Raw genomic sequence first — 21,062 nt, 5'->3', positions numbered from 1 at the left:
AGGAAAAGACTTGGAGTCCAGGCACAAAAGAGTCGTGCTCAAAGTGCAGAGGTTTCACACATTTATTAGAACAAGCAGTAAATAAAATCTCTTAAGTTTAAGCCTAAATGTTCTCAAGTCCTCATCCCAGCCAGGAGAGTCACAGCATGAAGGGCAGATCTAAGTTCTTCTCGCCAGTGCCAAAGTAGACATAGCCATATTGCTTGGTCGCTGGGACGTGGTAGAATGTCAGTCCCAGCCACAGCAGACTCCGCAGCACCACCACAGTGCCTCCCTTCTCTAGCTGGACAGTCCAGGAGCCTGTGCAAGAACACATACTAGTGAGTTACTGGAAAGAACAGAGGCAGCATTCCTGGAGCAAGCTGTCCTTAATCTGGGAGAACAATTGTGGTGGGTTCTGCCTGACCAGTTAACAGTGCACAGTCTGCACTGGAGTTGTGACACCTGAAAAGAGGGAAGTCAGGGAGACCAGAAACCTTGATGCCCCATTTTTCTTTTGTCAATACAGCCTTACAGGCTACCCTTGTTTCACTAGGTTTGTCTCCAGTTCACACAGTAGCATATTCCCATGGCTATGATGGTAATGTCATATGCGTCACAGGAAGGGGCCCTTGGAGCTCCAGACTTGTATACTTGATCCCTAAGAAAGGCTACAGCTATTCTCGAGCGCTTCTGAGTGGGCAGCAGTTACTTTAACAAGCTCTGCCACTTACTCGGTCTAGCTAATAGCTATAGAGAGCCAAGACTAGCTACAGCAATCCTGGATAGGTATGAAATTTCTTCTTAAAATAAATTAGTGGGAAGAGGAAGGCAGCACTTTCCTGCTCCAGGGAAGACTGGTTTCCCTGATGCAGCAGCTGGGAAAGAAGAAGAAAGTGAAAAGCAGGGTAATTATTTCCTATCTCAGAGAAATTGACAGAAAAAGTTAATTCTCTTCAGCCCTTCTTGGCTCCACCCTTGAAGAGGATGTGCGTGGTAGGGGCAAAGGGATTAGTTTCTGCATTAGTTTTGGTTTGGCTCTGCAGAGGAGGTTCAGAGCCAGTATGAAAATGCAATTTCTCCTGGATGCAAGGAGCTCTGAGTCACTGTGTATTTGTCTTGCATCTGACACAACAGCCTGGGAACAATGCTGGAGGGGAGGGGGCTGGAGCATCAGCTTGGATTCAATGCCAGAGGGCTAGGAGCTGCCAGACAAAAATACCAGCTTCAGCACCAAATCAGTAATGCCTAGAGGCCAGAATGTAGGGGAAAAGGTTCCTGCTGAATCACCATCTAAAAGCAAAAGCTGCAGGCCCAGATTAAAAACAAACAAAAAACCAAACCCAATACAGTTGGGTCTGTCAGGCTACTACTAGCCTTGAGTCAAATGGTCAGCCTATCTGCACCCAAAGCCAAAATCTGCCAGTCCCAGAGTAAGCAGAGAGCCCATTGTATGTTGGGTCAGTTAGATGGTATTCATCCTTGTAGATAATTTTAGGCTCATCAGTTTATGCTATGACTCATGCTTACTCATGTCGTGGTTAGCCTGGGGAAGGGCTTCTGTGATTGCTGCCAGCTGCCAGTCCTCCCCCTCCCACTGACTTCTGCCTCTTGGTCAATTTTAGTCACATCCAACAACAGGCTGAAGAGCTTTAACACCACCATTCCTACAACAGGGCACCACAGAACATGACTTAGAGGCTAGTCTCTTATGTAGTTCAGGGCAAACTACATTAGTTAAGGGTTTGAGGGAAGAGGGACGTTGAGGGGAAACGTGTATATGGTGGATGCAGAATCAGAAAGGAACAACACAATTCAAAGCTCTATAACAGCAGGTGTCACAAGTTGTGCTGTTCGCCTGTAACCTATCTCTTCTTTCTGTATTTGCACTTTTCAAAAGCGTTTTTCATAGAATGGTTTGACATGGTAAGGACCTTAAAGATCATCCAGTTCCAACCCCCCTGCCATGGCCAGAGAACTCCCACTAGATAGGTTGCACAAAGCCTCATCCAACCTGGTTATGAACACCTTCAGGGATGGGGCATCCACGACTTCTCTGGGAAACCTGTTCCAGTGCCTCACCACCCTCACAGGAAAAAAACAAAAAAATCTTCATAATATCTCATCTAAATCTGCCCTCTTTCAGCTTTAAACCATTACCACTCATCCTATCACTGCACTCCCTGATAAAAGAGTCCTTCCCTGGCTTTTCTGTAGGCCCCCTTTAAGTACTGGAAGGATTCTTTCAGTGCTCCCTGCAGCCTTGCCTTCTCCAGGCTGAAAATCTCCAACTCTCTCAGCCTGCCTTGATAGGGCAGGACATTTTTGGACACCATTGTTTCCCCTGCCTCCTTTGGTAGCAAGTTCCACAGCTTTGTTACACCATAACATGCACAATGTAAGTCCTATGTTGTCTTTGATTTGTTACCTTTCAAAGTATCCTTGTCAGTTATGTGCACACATGGAATTAAATGAACTGCAAGAACACCTGCCCTCTGTGACAATCACTGAACTTCTGAACAAACTGACTTTGACTGCAGGACAGAAATACATGAGACACGTTCACAGCCTTTCTTTAAAGACTCAGGAGATTTCTCCACTGGAGAGCTTACTTCTGACTCACTCTGCTTCATGTTTCCGCTACAGAAACAGCTGGAACTGCAGTAAAGAAAAACACTAATTAATATAGGGCAGGATCAGTACAGGTGTGTCCCATCTTTTCACCTTCCTTGCTCTGTCACATTCTTTGTGCAGGTCCTAGTTAAAACATGAGCTACTGTCTTCATGAGCAGTGGTTTCACACACAAGGCAACTCTAATCTCCCCTGGAGTCTCTCCAGTGCCACTCTTATGGATGCAAACTGGAATGGATCTTTGTTGTACCTGGAGTAAAAACACATATTATAGTTCAGCCACTGGGATTACAAATTCTGACTGACTGACTGGATCTCTAACAAAATCAGCATATTCTTAAGAAGCTTCACTACTTGGATAAAATAGAAACCCAGGTGAAGAACGCTTCACTGTGAGACAGATCATCCTGTGGCTGAAGCGCTATAGCTACTTGCTGTCAAAGGACAAGCTTTCGAAGAGTTTACTGAACTTTGCCCCTACAAGTTTTCAGCATTTCCTACTAGCAGTGGCTGGGCTGTGTATAGGGGTGTTGAGCAAGAAATGGCAAGCAAATAGGTCTGAATGTAATTGTGACAAATAACTTCTGCCATTTCCCCTTTGATCACTGATCTGACTTTTAGTGCTGGGTTCTTGCAGCTTGAACTTAGAGAAATGATCTGCAAGCCCTTCATCCAAATACTGGCAATTCTTGCTGCAGCTTTACAAGGGGGATTTGCAAGGGAGACTGTAAACTTTTGGAAGAGTTCCTCTAACAAAAACATAATGGAATCAGGAACTCCCATTGTCTTTGATTTAAAACCCGTCCTCTCAGAAGCAAGTCTTTCAAGAATAGTACTGTGCCTTGCCCTCCTGGGTGGTGAAAGCCTTTAGGGGTCATCTGGTTTGCTAATGCCTCCCAACATACTGGAAGCATCCAGCAACCTGTGTACATGCAATATGTTCACGTATACAGATGAATATTATGCCCCAAACTATTTACAAATAACAAAAAGAAATGCCTAGAACATAACAAGTGGGAAAGGTAAGAGAGAAAACAGGGATATTAATGCTCTCAGGAACTATATCTGGATTCAGACTTCTTTTTGTTGGACAAATTCACAGAGAAGGTAGAGTAAATCAAGTTTAGCTTGATTAAATCCCCATTATCTGCAGTCTAGGGTAACACAGTACATGGATCCACGATCTCAGAACATGTACCTAGTGTTACACAGGCTTATCAATCCCTGCAGAGCATTCAGCAGCAGCTAACTCTGCAGATAAAGCAACTTCCCAAGTACCCTCACACCTGGCAGAAATGGACAGGTGTAATTCAAGACAGCTCCATTCGCTTTTTTCCTAGATCTCTGAATGCTGTGATGTGCAGCTGCTTCATTTTCCTACCGTTTGTCCAAGCTGCGAACTCTTAAAGGCCCCAATTTGGTCATTTCATAAACGTGAAGCCTGTGGGGACTATTTAGCTGTTAAACTTCCCAGGTCTTCTCTGATCCTTCATTCTGCATCTAGTTCTATGCAAATATGGACAATAAAGTTTTGCTGATGCTGCATGAGGCTTCCTCTGAAATGAGGTCCTGAACAAACAGGCAGGTTACTTAAGGGCAATCCTAACTGGACTGACACAACATAGGTTGAGGACAGGAAAAAGCTATGAGAAACTGCTAAAAACTGTAATGCCTATTTCACTCAGATCCTGTTTTCAGCCAGAATGATTATTGTTCATAGAGCTGCTCTTATCCCTGCAGAGCCAAACAGCAGCACCTTCCACTTTTTACTAATCAGATCACAGGGGACATTGTTCTATTTTCCTATTTCAGTTATCACATCAAAGGTGATTTATCCAGTACACTTACCCAGACTGGACTTGCGAACACACAAAAAACATTCACAAACTGCATTTGATACACAATGCTAGTGTCTGCTTTCTAAGAAGACATCCCATTAAAGTTACGGAACCTATCTGCTTATTTTGGTCCTTTTTAAATGAAGAAATTAGAGCCCATTACCTCAGTATTTTTTTTGCATTTGAGGAAATGGTCCAGAAAACAAAACTGATATTTGAACCCATGAGCCATGGAGAAAGTTGTTCTCCCTGAGAGATCCAAGACAAGTGTATTCTCTTCGGTCACAGCTCGAAATCACAGTCTTAAAACAAGGTGCTTTATCAGGCTCAATTTTCTTGTAGGGGTTTGAAATATTGATGTCATAAGTCAGTCTAAAAGTACTTGAATCAGTAGCTAAAAAATAGTACGAAATAATAGCTTAAAATGAATAGGCCTTCATTCCTTCTTTAAGACAATGCATTTAATAATACAACATAAAAGGGATGAGGAGAATTACGAAGATTAAATGCTGCTTTTATCCCTTTATTTTTCTCTTCTCTTTTTCTTCTTTTAAACTTCCATGTCATTACAAATGGTCCTTGGAGTAAAAGCATTGCATAGGTAGGTGTATATCTGTATTACTGTAAAAATGCAAAGGAAGATGCTGGGTTTAAATCCTTTCTAACACTGGCTTAGGATATCCCACTGCAGTCCTTGTGTTCATCATTACACCTGTGTTAGACAACATGTCTCTTACTGGGAGGCTGGGAAGCTCACAGCAGAAGTCTGTCAAGCACACCAAGACTCCTAGATAAAAGTCTTCAGGAAAAAAAAATTAAATTGTTATTACTTGCATTGGAGGGAATACAACCAGAACTAGGAGACAGCAAGTAAGAGCTGGCTTTTCTAGAGTTAAATACTGATTTTAACTTCCATCTACGTGCAAGATGTAGCCTGTGTTGTCCCTAAATCAGGAAGCAGAGTTAACTTCACTCATCACGCAAAGCTCACTGAGGTGCAGGGAATTGGAGGTCATTGCTCTCACGCTAGAGATTTCTCACAGAAAGAAACACTGCTGTGGTGAGGCTTCCAGTCTTCAAAATACATTTTTTAAAAAAGTTGATTCTTAAGCTGCACCCAGCAAACCTAAGGAAGCCAAACACTGTCTGTGCTGAAACTATTGCCTGTTGCTGCTCCAGAAGGGAAGGGAGGGAGCTGCTGTGTGGGAGGAAAGAGCATGGGAAAAATATCCGCTGGATGAATATCTGGAGCTTCCTATTCCCTCTTTGGATCAGGCTGCAGCCTCCACCCCTCCAAGCACAGGCAGGAATTCTGAGGAGTTTCCTTACATCTTTCCCAAACAAGAAAGTGCTTTGAAGATCCTGATGCTCACCCAGTGTTAAACCACTGCCTTTTTTATGGCCCTTCAACAGCTGCCAGGACACCAGGACTGAATTTCAAAAGTCGACCTCCTCAGCTTCTTCTTCCTTTCCAGTTGCCAGTAGAAATCCCTGTCTCATCCCCCATGTCTGCCTTAGCTACAGGCCGAATCCTGTAATTGCACATTAGCTTTCAGACAAAAGCCTTTTAAGAAGGCTGTTTGCAGAAGAACTTTCCTGCAGTAACTGGTCCACTTTCAGTATGACCTCTCATAACATTGCTACTTCGGAGGCGATTCAGCAATGCCTCCTTTCAGTGCAAGCTTGAGAAGAAACAGCTTTAAGAGCTAAACAGCCTGATAGAGAGACTCCATGTCACAAATGCTCACCGAGGGCCATAAAAGTGACATTATCAATTCCTCTTCAAAGGAGGAAATGTCTCAAGGGACAAGCAGCTACAGCATGGTTGCGCTGACCATTAACATAATATGCTGCTGCCATAAGAGCAGGTTATAACACATCTTGCTCCAGTCAGTCCCGAGTGAGAGTGAAGTACCGACTTACAGGACAAATATTAACACCCAGAAGAGGGGCAATAGAACCATTTCCCTTTGCAAAAGCAGCCGCTGCTTGTCAGTGACCCCAGGCACTTAGCTCTGACAAAGGTACACTACACCCATGGGATCCAGATTCCATTTCCCTCCATAGAAAAACCTACACTGGAAAGGGCTTCCTACTTCTCATTTGCTATCTGTAGGGAGCAAAGATAAATTGCAAAGCAGAGCACCTGTGAGGAAAGGTCACTGTAGTCTGGCTCTCAACAAATTTTGCCACACGGACATTTCACACACAGCCTACCAGCTATAAGGACACATCCAAATGCTCTTATGTAGGGCTCAAACTCCTTCATGCCACTTACTGGCTGCAAATTAAATCTCTTTCATTTGCTTGACACGCCACCTGCACCCCATATGTTAACACTGCTGTCAATATTTCCAATTCCCCATATAACTATTTAATAATAATTAAATAAAAACACAGACTGGCTGCAGGTTCAGTACTATTTTTAAAAGCCTCCAGAGCCAGGAAAGCACAGCTTACAAACAGTCAAATGCTGCCAAACAGCTCTTGCATGGTCCTACTGCTTAACTTGTCTTTGACACACAAATACAACCATGCCCAAACCTCAAAGTAAAATGATCTTACTTCAGAGGCTTTCTCTCTCCATTATCCTCTCCCTCTGGGGACACCTCTACAGCACAAATGATTAAGACAGGCCTGGACTTCCATTTACACACCAGGTACCTGTTTCCTGCTGACAAGGAAGGCTCAGGGATTGCAATGGTGTCCCAGATGCACAGTATTCAGGTGCCTCCGAGTACAGGGTGAAATTCAGGCCATAGTTAGACACCTGAAGACAATGCAGCTTAATCCAGTTGAATCAGCCTCTGCCCTCAAACCCTTATTCCCTCTCTCATCATTCTTCCATCACAGAAACCACAAAAGTGTTTATTTACTGCTCAGTGAACCAGGTCAGGAAAACAAACTGGCTGAAAAATAGTCTAGACAAAAATAAAGTTATTTTTCCTGCTGGAATTTGGCTGCATAGCCAGCAATGCCAACACAAAAGAAGGGACAATACACAGATATAAACGAGCAACAGAGGATGGGAAGGGCTGAAAAAGCTACCATAGTAAGTAATACACATCAAATTACAGCCTTCCTTATAGTCCAGTTAATTTGCCCTTTAGTCCTAAATTCACCTGATAATTAGAATAGAGCTGGAATCCTTTTTACTTTGTTGCTGTTATTGTTGTTAAGAAAAAGATGCAGACTTTGTAAAGAAAGCATCCAGAACAAAGATTTGGAACGGGGCTGTGCACTAGAGGAAACAGCAAGACAATATGCAATCAAAACTTATAAGGAGAGAAAAAACTGATTAAAACCCCTGCTATTTGGATTCTAGCAACTACAATACAGATCATTGTATCTTGGGTCTTCTGTAGTAAATTCAGAAATCTCTCAGTGGCAAAGCACCCCCCTTCCAAAGCACAAGTTCACACTGAATCTTGTCACACTCCATATTTCTTGTTCAGCTGGTCGCTGTGGAAACGTTTTTGGAGCGTGCCAGGAGTCACGTAGCATCTACCTGGGGAGCCCCTGCATTAATCCGTCACCTTCGTGGGCTTCTGTGAGCCCATTGGTTGGTAGGAAGAAAAAGAAGGAGTCTCTCGCTCCTCCCTGCTCTAAATGAAAGACGCTTCCTCTAAATCTTGCTACAGGATTTCAGGCTCAATTCAGCTTCTTTGGGGCTTTTGTCACCAAACAAATGTGATGTCTTTGAAAGAAAGATTAACAGTTCAATGAAAGGATGCTATGGACAGCTTTGTTCTAGCCTGTGTCCCCCTAGAGCTTTCGGTCACTGTCACTTTCTTACCCACGGGAGAATATCTGTAGCTCTCAGAGAAGATTATGGCCACCTTGTAAGATTTTGCCTCTCCTGATAACAAAGCATTGGCCACTTTGAGGAGGTGATAATGATGAACAGGGGCTGGATTAGGGGCAAAGAACCTCACATTGATCTCTGAATTCTGAGAGAACACAAAGAAGTCGACGCTGGGATTCAAAATCCACCGAATACTTAGAGCACATCCAATTCACCCTCCTGCAGGAGGGACAAGGCTACAAGCCAGTTGCACTTCTTACCTCATCAAGTTAACAGGACTAGTTAAACTAAAGGGCTTAGGATGAGGAACAGATGGCACAGTTCATAAACTGTTGATGTTTTTATACTAAGCTAGATATGAATTCTGGCCCAAATTACCTAAGAGCTTACCACTTTCTGAGAAGACTGTCACCCTGAGCATACCCACACAGCACAGTGCATTTGTGTTGAAGCTCACTTTGAATACTAAAGATGGCTAAGCATCTTCTAGTGCCTAGGCAGCCTAGCTATCTCTGTACAGCACCTGTAGATCAACTGTTCCTTTTTCCTTTCCCTATTTATTTGAATCCATAGGATATTTGTATATAGTAAAATAAGACAACACGTGTTGACTCCTTCCCTGCAAAAGTTCTATGGCCAAAGGGGCAGCAAACAGCAAAGGAAAGCTATATGCAAGGCTGGCACCAATGCCAACGGCTGCACAGACAGGAATTGCCATTTCTTATGTGGAGCCCCTTCAGAAATAGATCACTCCTAGCAAAAGTTGACCTCATTCTGACTTCAGCAACACAGAGACTACCCTAGGCTTCCCTCTGCAAATGATTTTTCTTATCATTCCCTAGGGAAAGGGTTAGGCCAAGGCTGACCAATTTGGTGATAAAACTACTACAGCTTCTGATTCTAAGAGGCTTTACCAGCATTTCCTATCAGTTCAGCAAGAAGTTCACCTCCTTTTCATGGCCAACGAACCAGGAGTTGAAATGGAGATTGGGGGGTGGGTGGGGGTAGGGGGTGTGATTTGTTTTACCAAGGAGAAAAAAAAGTTTAAATGCAATCCCTGCAAAGTTTTTGCAAAGACTCTGCTTCTGTCCTCATTCTTTCACTGCAGCAGTCAGGAGGGCAAAAGACACTACCACAGCTCTGAGTTGATGGGCAGCCCTGCTCCAGTATAAACCTATCCATGGCCTCTGACTAAACAAGACCCCTGAGGTGATACAGACCTAGGACCTAAAAGCAGTGAATGTGCTGCTTTATTACCCATAGACACAAAGCCCAAGGAAAACAGACTCCTTTCCAGAAATCAAGGCAGACCATGGATAGCCAGTCAAAAGCTATAATACTAGCTGACTCTGGAGTCCTCCTGCTGCGCTGCCACGTGAGAGGTTCCAGTCTGATCTTGAACTCCTGAGCTGGCAGCGCCCCAGTTTGTAGGAGGGACAACATCTTGTATTGCTCCCAGGGAAATCTCGTGGGTCACTGCAGGAGCAGCTCCCCAGTCTACACATCACTAACAAAACTGAAGGGTGTCTCTGCTTTTGAAGGATGTAGCAGACATGCTTGTGTATTTGTGTACGTCCATTGCATGCCTATCATGGCTAGGGTGCTAAGAAAGCAATTGAAAAGACCAGTGACCATTCCAGAAATTGCCTAAGCTTGGAAGGGACAGAGTATCTCCTTTATATACTGACTTCCTGAACTGTAGGTGCCACACACAGTCTGGAAACTCAGGCCGTACCTTCTCCTCAATTTGATGCTGGTCTTGGTGCTTTTCTTTCTTATTTTAGTTTTCTGCGATTTCCTTTTCTGAGCTCGGCACTGACAATGCTGGCACCATAGTGCACCCTGCTGGAAGGTAGCAGCTATGGCAGCTATGGCCATCCTAGAATTATTTCTAGGGATGGCTGACTTCAGTTTTAACAGAGCCAGCTATTGGATTCAATTCTCACACCTGAAAGCTGACTGTTCTAGTGCACACTAATGCACTTCATTTGTTCTGTACTACTGTGTTAAAAACCTTGTTTGTCAAAAACATTTGTATAAATTACAAGAAACTCCATGGCATACCATAGCTCAGTTTCACACATTCCCCAAGCCTAAGGATCACCTCTCCTAACCAGGAATGAGGATAGCTGTGAACCACACTAGGTATTTCAGTCTACATTTTGGCCAGCTATTTTCGTCCTTGCTAACACGAAGCACTGTCTGCTCATTCATTATGGGTCTTTTAGTTTGGATTTCAGTGAGACAGCTTGAAAAGCCTTGTCCCCGTGTGGCTCTTGGCAGGCTAAGAAGTAAAGTGTTCTTGCTCTCAGCTTTCATAGAGCTGAGGAGGTGCTGCTTATTGTTAAGCAATGAAAGGGGAGGGCTCAGGTCACATCTGTGAAATGTTAGCAGAGAAGGGAGGCTGGGTGAAAGTAGGTGGCCAGCACAGCATAGCACTTTGCTGGATTTTCCAGGGCCACTGGGGAGATAGGCAGCCATTTGTCTTAAAGCCCTGATAACAAGACGACTTGCTCTCTGCTGGCTAGCTGGGGTTGTAAATACCTCTGCAGACAGAGACTCTTCAAATGGCTGGAGACCAGGCTGATAGGGGATTAATTGCCTGGAGTGGGGGGCAGGTCGAAAGGGAGATAATTAGCCCTGTTAATGCATGGAGATAAAGCAGGTTTGTATCTCCTGTCCTTCATCCTTCCAGCACCTGAGCTTTTGGGGCAGCCAAGATGGGGCTACCAAAATGGCCCTTGAGAGTGGTCAAAGGAAATCTCCAACTTAGAAATGCAACCTCTCCACCTTCAAGGGCCCATTAAGCACTGGCTTTTGCTAAACCAATAAAGACTGTGCTAATGAAGCTCAGAGGACAGAAGGTTAGCGTTCTAACCCAGGCTACTGTTCAGCAAGCTTACAGAAAGGCTAGTGCCCAAAGCATTCAACGAAGGGAAAAGCCACAAATCCCTTTGTCTATAATGCTGTATAAGGAATGCTGCAAAAGCCCTGCACTTTCAGGTGAAAAAATAGAGCTACAGACTGAGTGGCTGTCACCGCCTCCACAAAAAGATGGTAAAGAAGCTGAAACGATCTTTTATCTAGGCACTTCTACTCCTCTAGATGAATCTTGAAACAGCAAGTAGAGAAGACTCACTATGATCCACACTGCTGCTGTATACCCTTTTAGAATGATGCTAGAAAATCTCTCCCAGCACTACAGAATCAGCAATCGCATCCAAGAGGTCTTGGCTCCCCAATTTGCCCTCCATAATGGACAGGAATAACTCAGGAATCTCCTTAGCCCTCTTTTGAGCCTTCACGCGTCATAGTTCAGAAAGCAAACCCAGCTTTAGCAGAAGTCCTGCCCTTCAGACTCACTGTCTCAGGAACCCATTGTCACTTTTGTGTTATTGTCACTGACCATGAAGAAGCCCAAGCTAAACATCACCCTCCACAGCTGCTGTCAAGTTTACAGCCAAGCATACCAGAAAATCATCTGTTCTGGATTCCTACATAATACTGCCCTTTAAACCGAGCTCGGTTACTCATGTCTGGGACTAGCAACTTATATCTACATTTGGCTAAAATACAATTCCCAGAAAGTCATCCAGCATGATGCTAAGATACCAAGAAACACAGACTCATCCATTGCCCTTGCTAGCTGGTAATCATTTCACTATTAAAATTTGTACCAAATTTTTTGTTTTATTTTTTCTGGATATAATTTTTAGCTGCCGATTCCTGTTGTGCCTGTTTCTGCTATACTAAATACATCTTCAGTATCCGATACTTTAACTCCATGGAGTATTTACACAGTGTAATACAGTCATTCTCATGTTCTTTTCTGCAAGATAAATAGATTGAACTGTTTATGTCTCTCACCAGCCCTTGAATCATTTTGTGGCTCTTTTCTGCAACTCTCCAGTTTTGCAATGTGCAGTAATCCAGTTCTGATTCCACTAACAGTGCATGCAAAAGTAAAGTCACCTCCCTGTTCCTGTTTGCTACGCCCTTGTTTATACATCTACAGATCATAGTAGCCTTTTAAGTCTCAAGACCAGACTGGGATCTGATGCTCAGTGGATTGTGCCTGGATTTCTTTTCAGAGCTACATCTTCCAGAATACAGTTTTTGAAGTCTGGCTTCCAGTCCCTGATCTTACATATTTGACTTTGCAAGTAGCTACACCAAAATGTACTTTATGTACATAAACTCAGTTTACCAGATCTCTGTAGCCATCCCACCCTTGTCATTATTTGTCTCTCCACCAGTCCTTTACTTCTAGATCATTTGTAAGTAAGTTGAATATCAGTACTGGCACTGGTTCCATCTGAAGCCCCTTCTGATCTCTTCCAGAAATACATCCATTTAGGAATTTCTGAATCGCAACTACTAATCAAGAGATAAATTCTGCAATACTGGGATTTATTAAAGGTTAGCATCATAAGTATGCCACAAGCCTCCCAGAATAATGATTTCAGGAGTAACTTACGTGGCTCTTTCATTTTCACTTTTTTGACTCAAAATGAAGGTTGTCTAACTCTATCCTCCCCTAGCAAACAATCCGAAAACTGTCTGAAACAGAATTCTATTGTTTTCATTTAGTGCAAGACCATATTCCTTCCAAAAACAAAACAGAAAAAAAATTCTTGAGCATTTCTACCCTTCCACATTCTTATTGGCCTTTTAACCATCACCATTTAGTGATAGTTTCCAGTACCATTACTATGCCTTGTTTTCCTCTCAATATACTGGAAAAAATCCTCATTACAGTTGTCATGGACTAGTCCAGGTCATTCTGCCTTCCTTTGACATTTTTTACTCATATGAATTAAAAAAATATATCAATCATTAATTGTTCCCTACTTGACATATTTCCTTTTCATATTGCTTTTTTAATTCTAATTCCTACTTATTCCACCAGTGAACTGTGGGGTAGGCTTTCAGTCAACAGTAGCTGTTTATTGAGTGGGAGTCATGACTTTTGAATAAAGTCTTCTGATATAAATCCTACTTCCACTCATCTTTTCCTATCTATGTTTTTCTTTTCCTTAGTCTCTGACATATCTCCCCTCTTGCATCAGTTTCTAACAGTGGCCTGTTGGTGTCCCTCATCTCCATATCAAAGTGATCTACCTGAGCCAATAATCCATAACAAACTTTCAGAGTCAAGTTATTCCTTTTCTAAACTGTAGTCTGAAAGCATTGATGAACCAAATTCTCCATCCCGAGCTTTGCTCCTTCCCAAGCTTTCCATTCCACACTAGTGCCTTAGGTTTTGTCCCATCCTCGTCATTTATTCTTGCAGAATGTAGCATAGCCTGATCTGGTAACACAGTCACAGTAAAATCATCCTTCCCCATTTCACTTTCCCCATCATGTCTATGCCTGACAAGTGGCTATTACTGCATACCTACACATCATTAGGTCATCAAGTGAAAATGCTGTAGGCATGCTAGGAATCACTGCTATTTGTTTTGCCATTCCATTACCTACAAGCACACATAAAACTGCCACAACTCTAGTTCCTGAAATGCTATTGCCTAGGGTGCCAGAGTCCATGCAGCAGAAAGGACCATGCCAGCAATCTGCCAGCAGCTGCAAGGCTACCTCTAATTGTGCATAAAGTTGAGCAGATTGTCTGCTTAGACTAGAGCAAACAAGCTTATCTTTAATGCAGACATATGGCCAGCAAAACCTACAGATCCCAGCATGCAACATTCTGGCCAGCTGGCCATTTGGATCTGAATGAAGCATTACATAGTCTGATACTGTAATGACAGAAGATCAGTATTGCTACCTCTCCACGTTCAAAAAATAAGTCAGGCCACTCAAATTCATCAGTTCAGCTCAGAGAGCTGGAGATTTTGAAAGGGGATAAACTAACTGAATTTGCTTATTAGACAGGGTTCATGTTTTCCCACTCTTCTCTACAATAATTTTTAAAAGCAGGTTTTTTTAATAAAAGCTAAGTTACACAGTCACTTGCCTCTGGGAACTAAGACACCAAGTGAAAACAGACAGACTCACAGTATGATTAGGGAAGAACAGCAACACATTCTGAACTCTTAAATTACACAGTTAATCTGATATGCAGAGACAGAATCTGGAACACACAATCGCCACAGATATCACTGGTAAAGATTGGGGTGGCAGACAGTTTTGTTACAAAACTCCAGGTTTTCCAATCTTGCACCGAATTTTCTGTTTTTACTGTTGTTACCTTTATTCAACCCAGTTTTAACTTCCTTTCTTCCCACCTCTCAGCTGTCATATAAAATCTTCTCTCTGCCTCCAACTTTCCATTCTGTAAGACACCTCTGCTCTCCTATAATGACACACCATACGTTTCATGACAGCTGACAGCCATCACAGACGTTCAGTCTCCAATTAATAAAGAAAAAGTAACTGAGTTATTACTTTTAGACATGTTAAAATCATCCCTTAATCTCTCAGTCCTGTTCTTTAGGTCTTTTTAAATGCTTTGAGAATTCTAGCCAACATAGGCTAGGAGCATCAGTCAGATGTCGCTCACCCTTTGTCCACTGTTTATGTATTTGTTGAGGACAGAGACAATTCTGGCTTCTGTCACAATTCTAGATGCAATAAATTTGAGAATTCCTACTCCTTCCCTGACAGTAACTGTTGAAGAGGGGATCTAGCCAGAAAATGCAAGAAAAGCTTCAGGTGAAAATTAGGAGATTTACCAGAGCCAAGAACAACATGTCAGGAAAAAGAAAAAGCACTGTGTGATCCGGGTCAGGACCCGCATGCACTGGAAGAGTTGAAGGAAGGTAATCCAAGAATCAGAGTTTTAGGGCCTTGCAACCAGAAAAGAGTGACTTTGGCTGAACCATGCTGATAAAAGCAGAAGAAATCCTGTGTCTGCCCTCCTCTGTTCTTTCCACACACAACTTCACAAGCAACCAGGACTTTAAGCAACTTGAATGCTTGTTAAAGGGGGGTGAGTTGATCTTTCTTCAACATCAGAGCTCCTATCTACATGTGATAGAGTGCAATTAGAGAGGCTATATGCCTTGCTGATCCTGTAACTAGTTCCTGTCTTACTTCCTTTGCCAGACAAGCTAATTCCATCAATCTTCAGACGGAGTCCAAAAAAGAGCAGGACAATACATCCAGAGCTGCACAGGCACCATGATGAATCTTCTCCTCTTCGATTAAGAAGCGCTCAGCTGCACTTGAGCTCAGGTAGTCTTTGAGAGGTAACCTTTTTTAATGAGGCTGAGATCTGCACTAACAGCAACAACCTCCCAGGAAGGGGGCAAAGGTTCACGCTTACACAGACCTCAGGTTGCCAAAGGAAGACAAACCTGACAGTGGCACGGCAGAGACCCACTTTCTATCTGCCACTGGGTAAAATACATCTACAAGTCAAATTTGATCTTAAAGACTTCAGCAAAACTGCCACAGAATCACAGAATGGTTTGAGTTGGAAAGAACCTTAAAGATCAGTTCCAACTGCCCTGCCGTGGGCTGGGACACCTCCCACCAGACCAAGCTGCTCCAGGCCCCATCCAACCTGGCCTTGAACACCTCCAGGAACGGGGCAGCCACAAATTCCCTGGGCAACCTCTGCCAGAGCCTCACCACCCTCATCATGAAGAATTTCTTCCTAGTGTCCAATCTAAATCTTCTCCCTTCATATTCCCCTCGTCCTATCACTACACGCCCTTGTAAAAAGTCCCTCTCCAGCTTTCCTGCAGCCCCTTAAGGTACTAGAAGGCCACTATAAGGTCTCCCTGCAGCCTTTCCTTCTGCAGGCTGAACAACCCCAACTCTCTTAGCCTGTCCTCATAGCAGAGGTGCTCCAGCCCTCTGATCATCTTCATAGCCCTCCTCTGGACACGTTCCAACAGTTCCGTATGTTGGAGATTCCAGAACTATACAATACTCCAGGTGGAGTCTCAAGAGAGCTGAACAGAGGGGAAAAAGTGTCTAAAACACAGCACGACCTGCCTGGCATCTTGAACTAGATGCAATTCTTTCAAAGATGCCCTTCTCCATCACAGCTGAAGGTGGCTAAAGCCAGCTCTGTGTTGCAAATTAGCCTTCAGGCTCTTAGCCCTTGCAGCCTGCTTTCTAGTTGAAGAATAGAAAGACACTGCAGATTCACCTTCTGCTCCAGTGGCTCTGTGGCTTCAGGCCTCGTAAAATGAATAAGTCTCCCTACCAAAAACCCTAGGAAATAAAAGGGGGGGGGGGAATTGAGAAGGTGGGGAAATTCAACTAGTAGAAATACTTGACCTACTGTAAGAAACACCAGCCAAAATTTTCTTAGGAGGTATCTAGGTCCTAACCCCCTTTGCAATACTCCTTTTTGACTCAAAAGGGCCAAATCAAGGGGCCAGTGTACATAAAAATGTGCAGCCTCTCCAGACTACAACTCTGGAGAATGACTACAGCAAGGACGCTCTCAATAAGTTGAACAACGGTTCAGATTCTAGCACTGTTTATGCTCTGAACGATCAAGAATGTTCAGAATTGAGGCAGGAGCTCATTAGATTCATTCTCAGTTCTTTTTTGCCAAAGAAACGACTGGGTGATATCTCTATACATCTTTTTATATATAGATACATGAATAAGACGAAGTCTGAAAAGCTATTTAGAGCACTGGCAATTTGCAGTCCTTCTACCTCATTCCATTTGGCACAGCTTCCCTACTACCCTTTATCCTGCTGCTCCAGGATGGGAATAAAATAGCAAACCTGAGTTCTGATTCTGTCCCAGGAATATATCTAGACAGCAGAATGTGAAAACACTTGGCCCAATCCAAAAAGTGCAGCAAATGAGAAAAAAGCAGTTAGAAACAAATAACAAGTCATTCCCATATCTAGAGAGAAATATTCTGCCAGAGGAGTCCTTAGAAGAGTCTTTAAATATATTTAACAGTTGTCCAGCACAACAGTAAAGATGTGAACTGAAGATTATATCCCAATATGCAGGTCTTCCTTTCTCCTTCCACGGTGTGTAATCCTGCTAGAGTACAGATAATTCCACACTAAAGCATTTCTAACAGTTTATCAAAGGAACGTTTGAATTCAGCCTCTCAGAGATATCAGCTTAGTGTTAATGAGAGCCCATTTAGATAAAGAGCAGCAATGCTGGGCGGGACCAGAGGTGTGAAATACTTCAAACCACATAAATTCTCTCTATCGCTGGCGGAGTTATCTCCCCCATAGGCATACCAGTTGTCATAGGCTTACAAAAATCAGGAGGGAATGTGACACTTGGCCAGAGAGGATAACTGCTGGTGTGGTCATTGTTGTGAGGATGTGACAGCTCTGGTACACTTGCATCTTACCGTCACAAGCATTTAGAATTGCTTAAAAAGGGAATAAAGTACAATACTTACTAAAGGATAAAGTTCCTTTATAGATTTGCGGGAACTTCTGCGCTAGTCATACCCGCTCCACGGTAACCCACACCCTGTCGCTTTGGTGTTTCCCAGGCTACTAGGACTGCCTTCCCTTTTATTGCATCTGTTGATTCTGCTACCCTTACCTTGTGGAATATCATGTTCCAGAGAGTCTAGAAAGTCAATGGATGGGTCCAGGTCAGCCTTTTCCAGCAGGGTTTTATTCTTCAGGTTAACAGGCTCAGTAAAATGGAAATAGGAACTTAACTTTTTCGCCTCCGTCAAAGAAAGACCTGCAAACAGCCATCAGTGACCATCAATACAGTGGGCTCAGCTAACATTCTTATACCATTGAATACCATATTGTTTCTCTAAGCCCACAGCACAGGACAGAAACACAATCTTTCTCCAGCAGACTCCACAGAAAACCAAAGTCTTGCTACAGATGCATGGCAGCACTCCCTAATGTTGTGCACTGCAGATCATGCTAAACATGTAGTCCAAGACAAGCAATGGGCTCTGAGTTGAGACCAACTCTCTGTGCCCATTTGGTTACTTCCTGTATCTAGATGAAGAATTCCCTGCAGCTATAATTGCTAAACATTAATATAAACTATACAGAGACAAATGAAACTACAGGTTGAATGACTCAGAGCCGTTAATGACTCACCTCCCATCCTCTAGAGCTGAATCATACACCTGAACATTAGTGTCATTGGATTCTCCCCTCCCTGTTCACTTTACCCAAGGGAAAAATAAACCTCGCATCAAAACATCAACTAGAGAAATTAATCTTAATTTACAGCTTTTATGATCAAAGTACAGTTGATCCTGATTGATAAAGGCAATGAGAATTTACCTTCAAAGTTTCTGTTTTCCTGCACAGACCCAAGGGGAGTCTTCACAAATGCTCCCCGGGGTACAATACCAACTGCTGTGTCTATCTGTTCTATTGTAGCTACGAGGCGGGTCTCCTCCTTGATGATGGGCTTTAAAGAAAAATAGGCAAATTTTAAAGGTAGGGCTTTTCTTGTTGTCATTTCTGAAGATAAATTCAAGGTGACAGTAGAAACCACAATGTACTCATAAGCTTGGAGCCCAATGACACTAAGAAGACCACAAATAGGATGTTCTTCTAAAAAGATATGACAGAAAATGTGGCTAGGAACAGACAGTCCAGACTCACCAGAGAGCTAACCATCCTTCTCTTCATCCCTCCCTCCCTCCCTCCCACTCAATTAAGCTACGTATGACTTGTCTATTGCTTTATGAAGAATGGTGCCTGCAGCTCCTATTAAAGCTTCAGAAACTGCAGTAAGGATCTACAAGAATTGTGCATAATGAAACACACAGAAGGTATAACATTCCTGAGCCATGTCTACATCCAGGAGTAACGGAAGTGAGAGATCAATCAAGAAAGTGCTCCTACACAATGACAGAGAAGAGGAAATTGTACATATTCTGTCTGGGCACAGGCCCAGTCTGCTCATTACAAACAAGGATGAGGAGCCAGCACCTGTCCAGTGTTGAGAGATAGGACTGTAGAGAATGGAGTTGAAAGTGGTTTTTTCCTATTTACCTCCTTACCATCTTCAAACAAACTTTCAGCCTCTTCTGCATTTATCTCAGTGTAGTCATACTCAAAAGAAGGATCCCCCTGAAAGCGGCCCTTCAGCTGCCCAGCCAGCGCAACCATCTCCTTGGTTGCTGGTGGCAGGAGGCTCCATTCCACGCAGTTCAAGCTGCAAGCGACAAGCACAACACAGCCCAAGCCCATTGAATAACAGGGCTCAATACAAGCCTTGCTAGGCCTCTCGGGGCACAGAGATGCTCCCTCCAGACGAGCTGGGAGCACACACACACACAGACACATGCACAGATGCACATGTGCACACAGACACATGCAGTTACACGTGCACTCACACACAGAGACACATGCACACACGGAGACACATGCACACACGGATGTATGGAGGCCCTCTCTCAGACGTTAGGACAGACGTGCTCTCACACAGACAGAGGGACACTCTCTCATATATGGATGGACAGCCTCTTGCACACGGATGGATACTCTCACACAGACACCCTCCCTCTCAGTCCGGTCTCCCCTTCCCCCCACCAGCCTCTGAGGCCGCTCAGTCCCCGGCCCCGGGAGCGGAGGGGAGGCAGCCCCGCACCTGTAGAGGCGGCTTCGGGGCGCGGCGCGGTCGGGGCCCAACCCCTCAGCCAGGTAGTAGGCGCCGCGCACACCCTGGATGCACCCCCAAAACCGGACCCGGTGGAAGCGGTAGTCGCGCTGCAGGAGCGGCAGCGAGGCGCCCAGCACCGCCCGCTTCTCCGGGCTAAGTCCCACGCCGCCGCCGGCCGCCAGCTCCAGCGCGGCGGGCAACGACGCGGCCTCCATGCCAGCCCCGCGTCCCCGTTGCCGGGCAACCGCTCGGGGGGGGCGTGCGCTTCCGCCGGAAGTAAATGCCGCAAACGCCAATCAAAGTCAGCGGCGGGAGGGAAGCCTGTGGGCAGTGGCGCCGGGGCGGTGGGGTGGGTGGTGGAGGTCGCTGCTGCTTCCCGCAGGTGCTGAAGCACAATGGGGTTGCCGGTAGCTTAGCGGCTGAGCGGCTCCCGTGTGGCTTCGGCGCCGTCAGCGGCACCCGCCTTTCCCCTGCGGGGTGCGGAGGGGAGCAGCGCAGTTACGGCGACGAGGCTGTGGGGCAGCCGGCGGCCGCCTCTGGAGGAGCAAAGGAGAAAGCAGGGACCCGTGAGCCTGCAGGCGGCTGTAGGGCCTGGCCGAGACCCAGAGACACTGACAAACAGCAGCCCTTCACAAATGTGTTGAGGGGCAGTCCACTTGCAGGGGTGTTCTTCGTTTTCCAGAGGCCTGAATCACAGAATCATAGCATGGTTTGGTTGGAAGGGGTTTAAAAGATCATCTAGTTCCAGCCCTCCAAGCAGACTAGGCTGCTCAAAGCCTCCTCCAACCTGGATTTGAACACTTCCAGATATGGGGCATCCACAGCTTCCTTGGGGAACCTGTGGCAGTGCCTCACCACCCTCGCAGTAAATTATTTCTTGCTCATATTTAACCTGAATCTCCTTTCAGCTTAAAACCATTACCCCTTTTCTTATCATTGCACTCCCTGATAAAGAGCCCCTCTTCAGCTTTCTTGTAGGCCCCCTTTAAGTACTAGAATTCAAATGTAAAAAATAAATAAAATCGGCAAATAAAAGCAGAAGGATGCACAATTGTGTGGCATCTGAGCTGGGATACTCATGAACAGCAGCAGAAAATGAAAACCCACCCTCTGGATCTCACTAGTTACAGTGCTGTTTTTACTGATCTTACCTAGCTCACATACATTTATAAACACATGGCTTATCTATAAATGGCAGCATCTGGATTGCTCTTTAGGGGCTCATTTTGCTGAATCACATACCAACAGACATCCACAA

General features: G+C 44.4%; 1 protein-coding gene across 1 annotated transcript; it reads right to left on the bottom strand.

The window, feature by feature from the left end:
• Positions 1-48: 48 nt before the first annotated feature.
• RSPH9 (radial spoke head component 9) lies at positions 49-20,054 on the bottom strand. Its single transcript, XM_069852576.1, has 5 exons — positions 19,793-20,054; positions 19,195-19,357; positions 18,475-18,604; positions 17,762-17,908; positions 49-300 (listed from the first exon to the last, which is right to left on the bottom strand). The coding sequence occupies exons 1-5, from the start codon at positions 20,017-20,019 to the stop codon at positions 140-142; spliced, it is 828 nt and encodes a 275-aa protein (XP_069708677.1). The 5' UTR covers positions 20,020-20,054; the 3' UTR covers positions 49-139.
• Positions 20,055-21,062: the final 1,008 nt, after the last annotated feature.

This window comes from Phaenicophaeus curvirostris, chromosome 2 (genome assembly GCF_032191515.1).
Source record: "Phaenicophaeus curvirostris isolate KB17595 chromosome 2, BPBGC_Pcur_1.0, whole genome shotgun sequence".
NCBI classification, from domain to species: domain Eukaryota; kingdom Metazoa; phylum Chordata; class Aves; order Cuculiformes; family Cuculidae; genus Phaenicophaeus; species Phaenicophaeus curvirostris.
Note: the sequence above shows the minus strand (reverse complement) of the source record. Positions and strands in the feature narration are given on the sequence as shown.

Excerpts from the sequence above, each read along its gene's own strand:
- RSPH9 (XM_069852576.1), bottom strand. The coding sequence starts at position 20,019 with ATGGAGGCCGCGTCGTTGCCCGCCGCGCTGGAGCTGGCGGCCGGCGGC. Across the intron at positions 18,605-19,194 it reads TGTTTGAAGATGGTAAGGAG|CCCATCATCAAGGAGGAGAC; the intron begins GTAAATAGGAAA and ends TTTTCTTTAAAG. Across the intron at positions 17,909-18,474 it reads GGAAAACAGAAACTTTGAAG|GTCTTTCTTTGACGGAGGCG; the intron begins GTAAATTCTCAT and ends GGCTGTTTGCAG.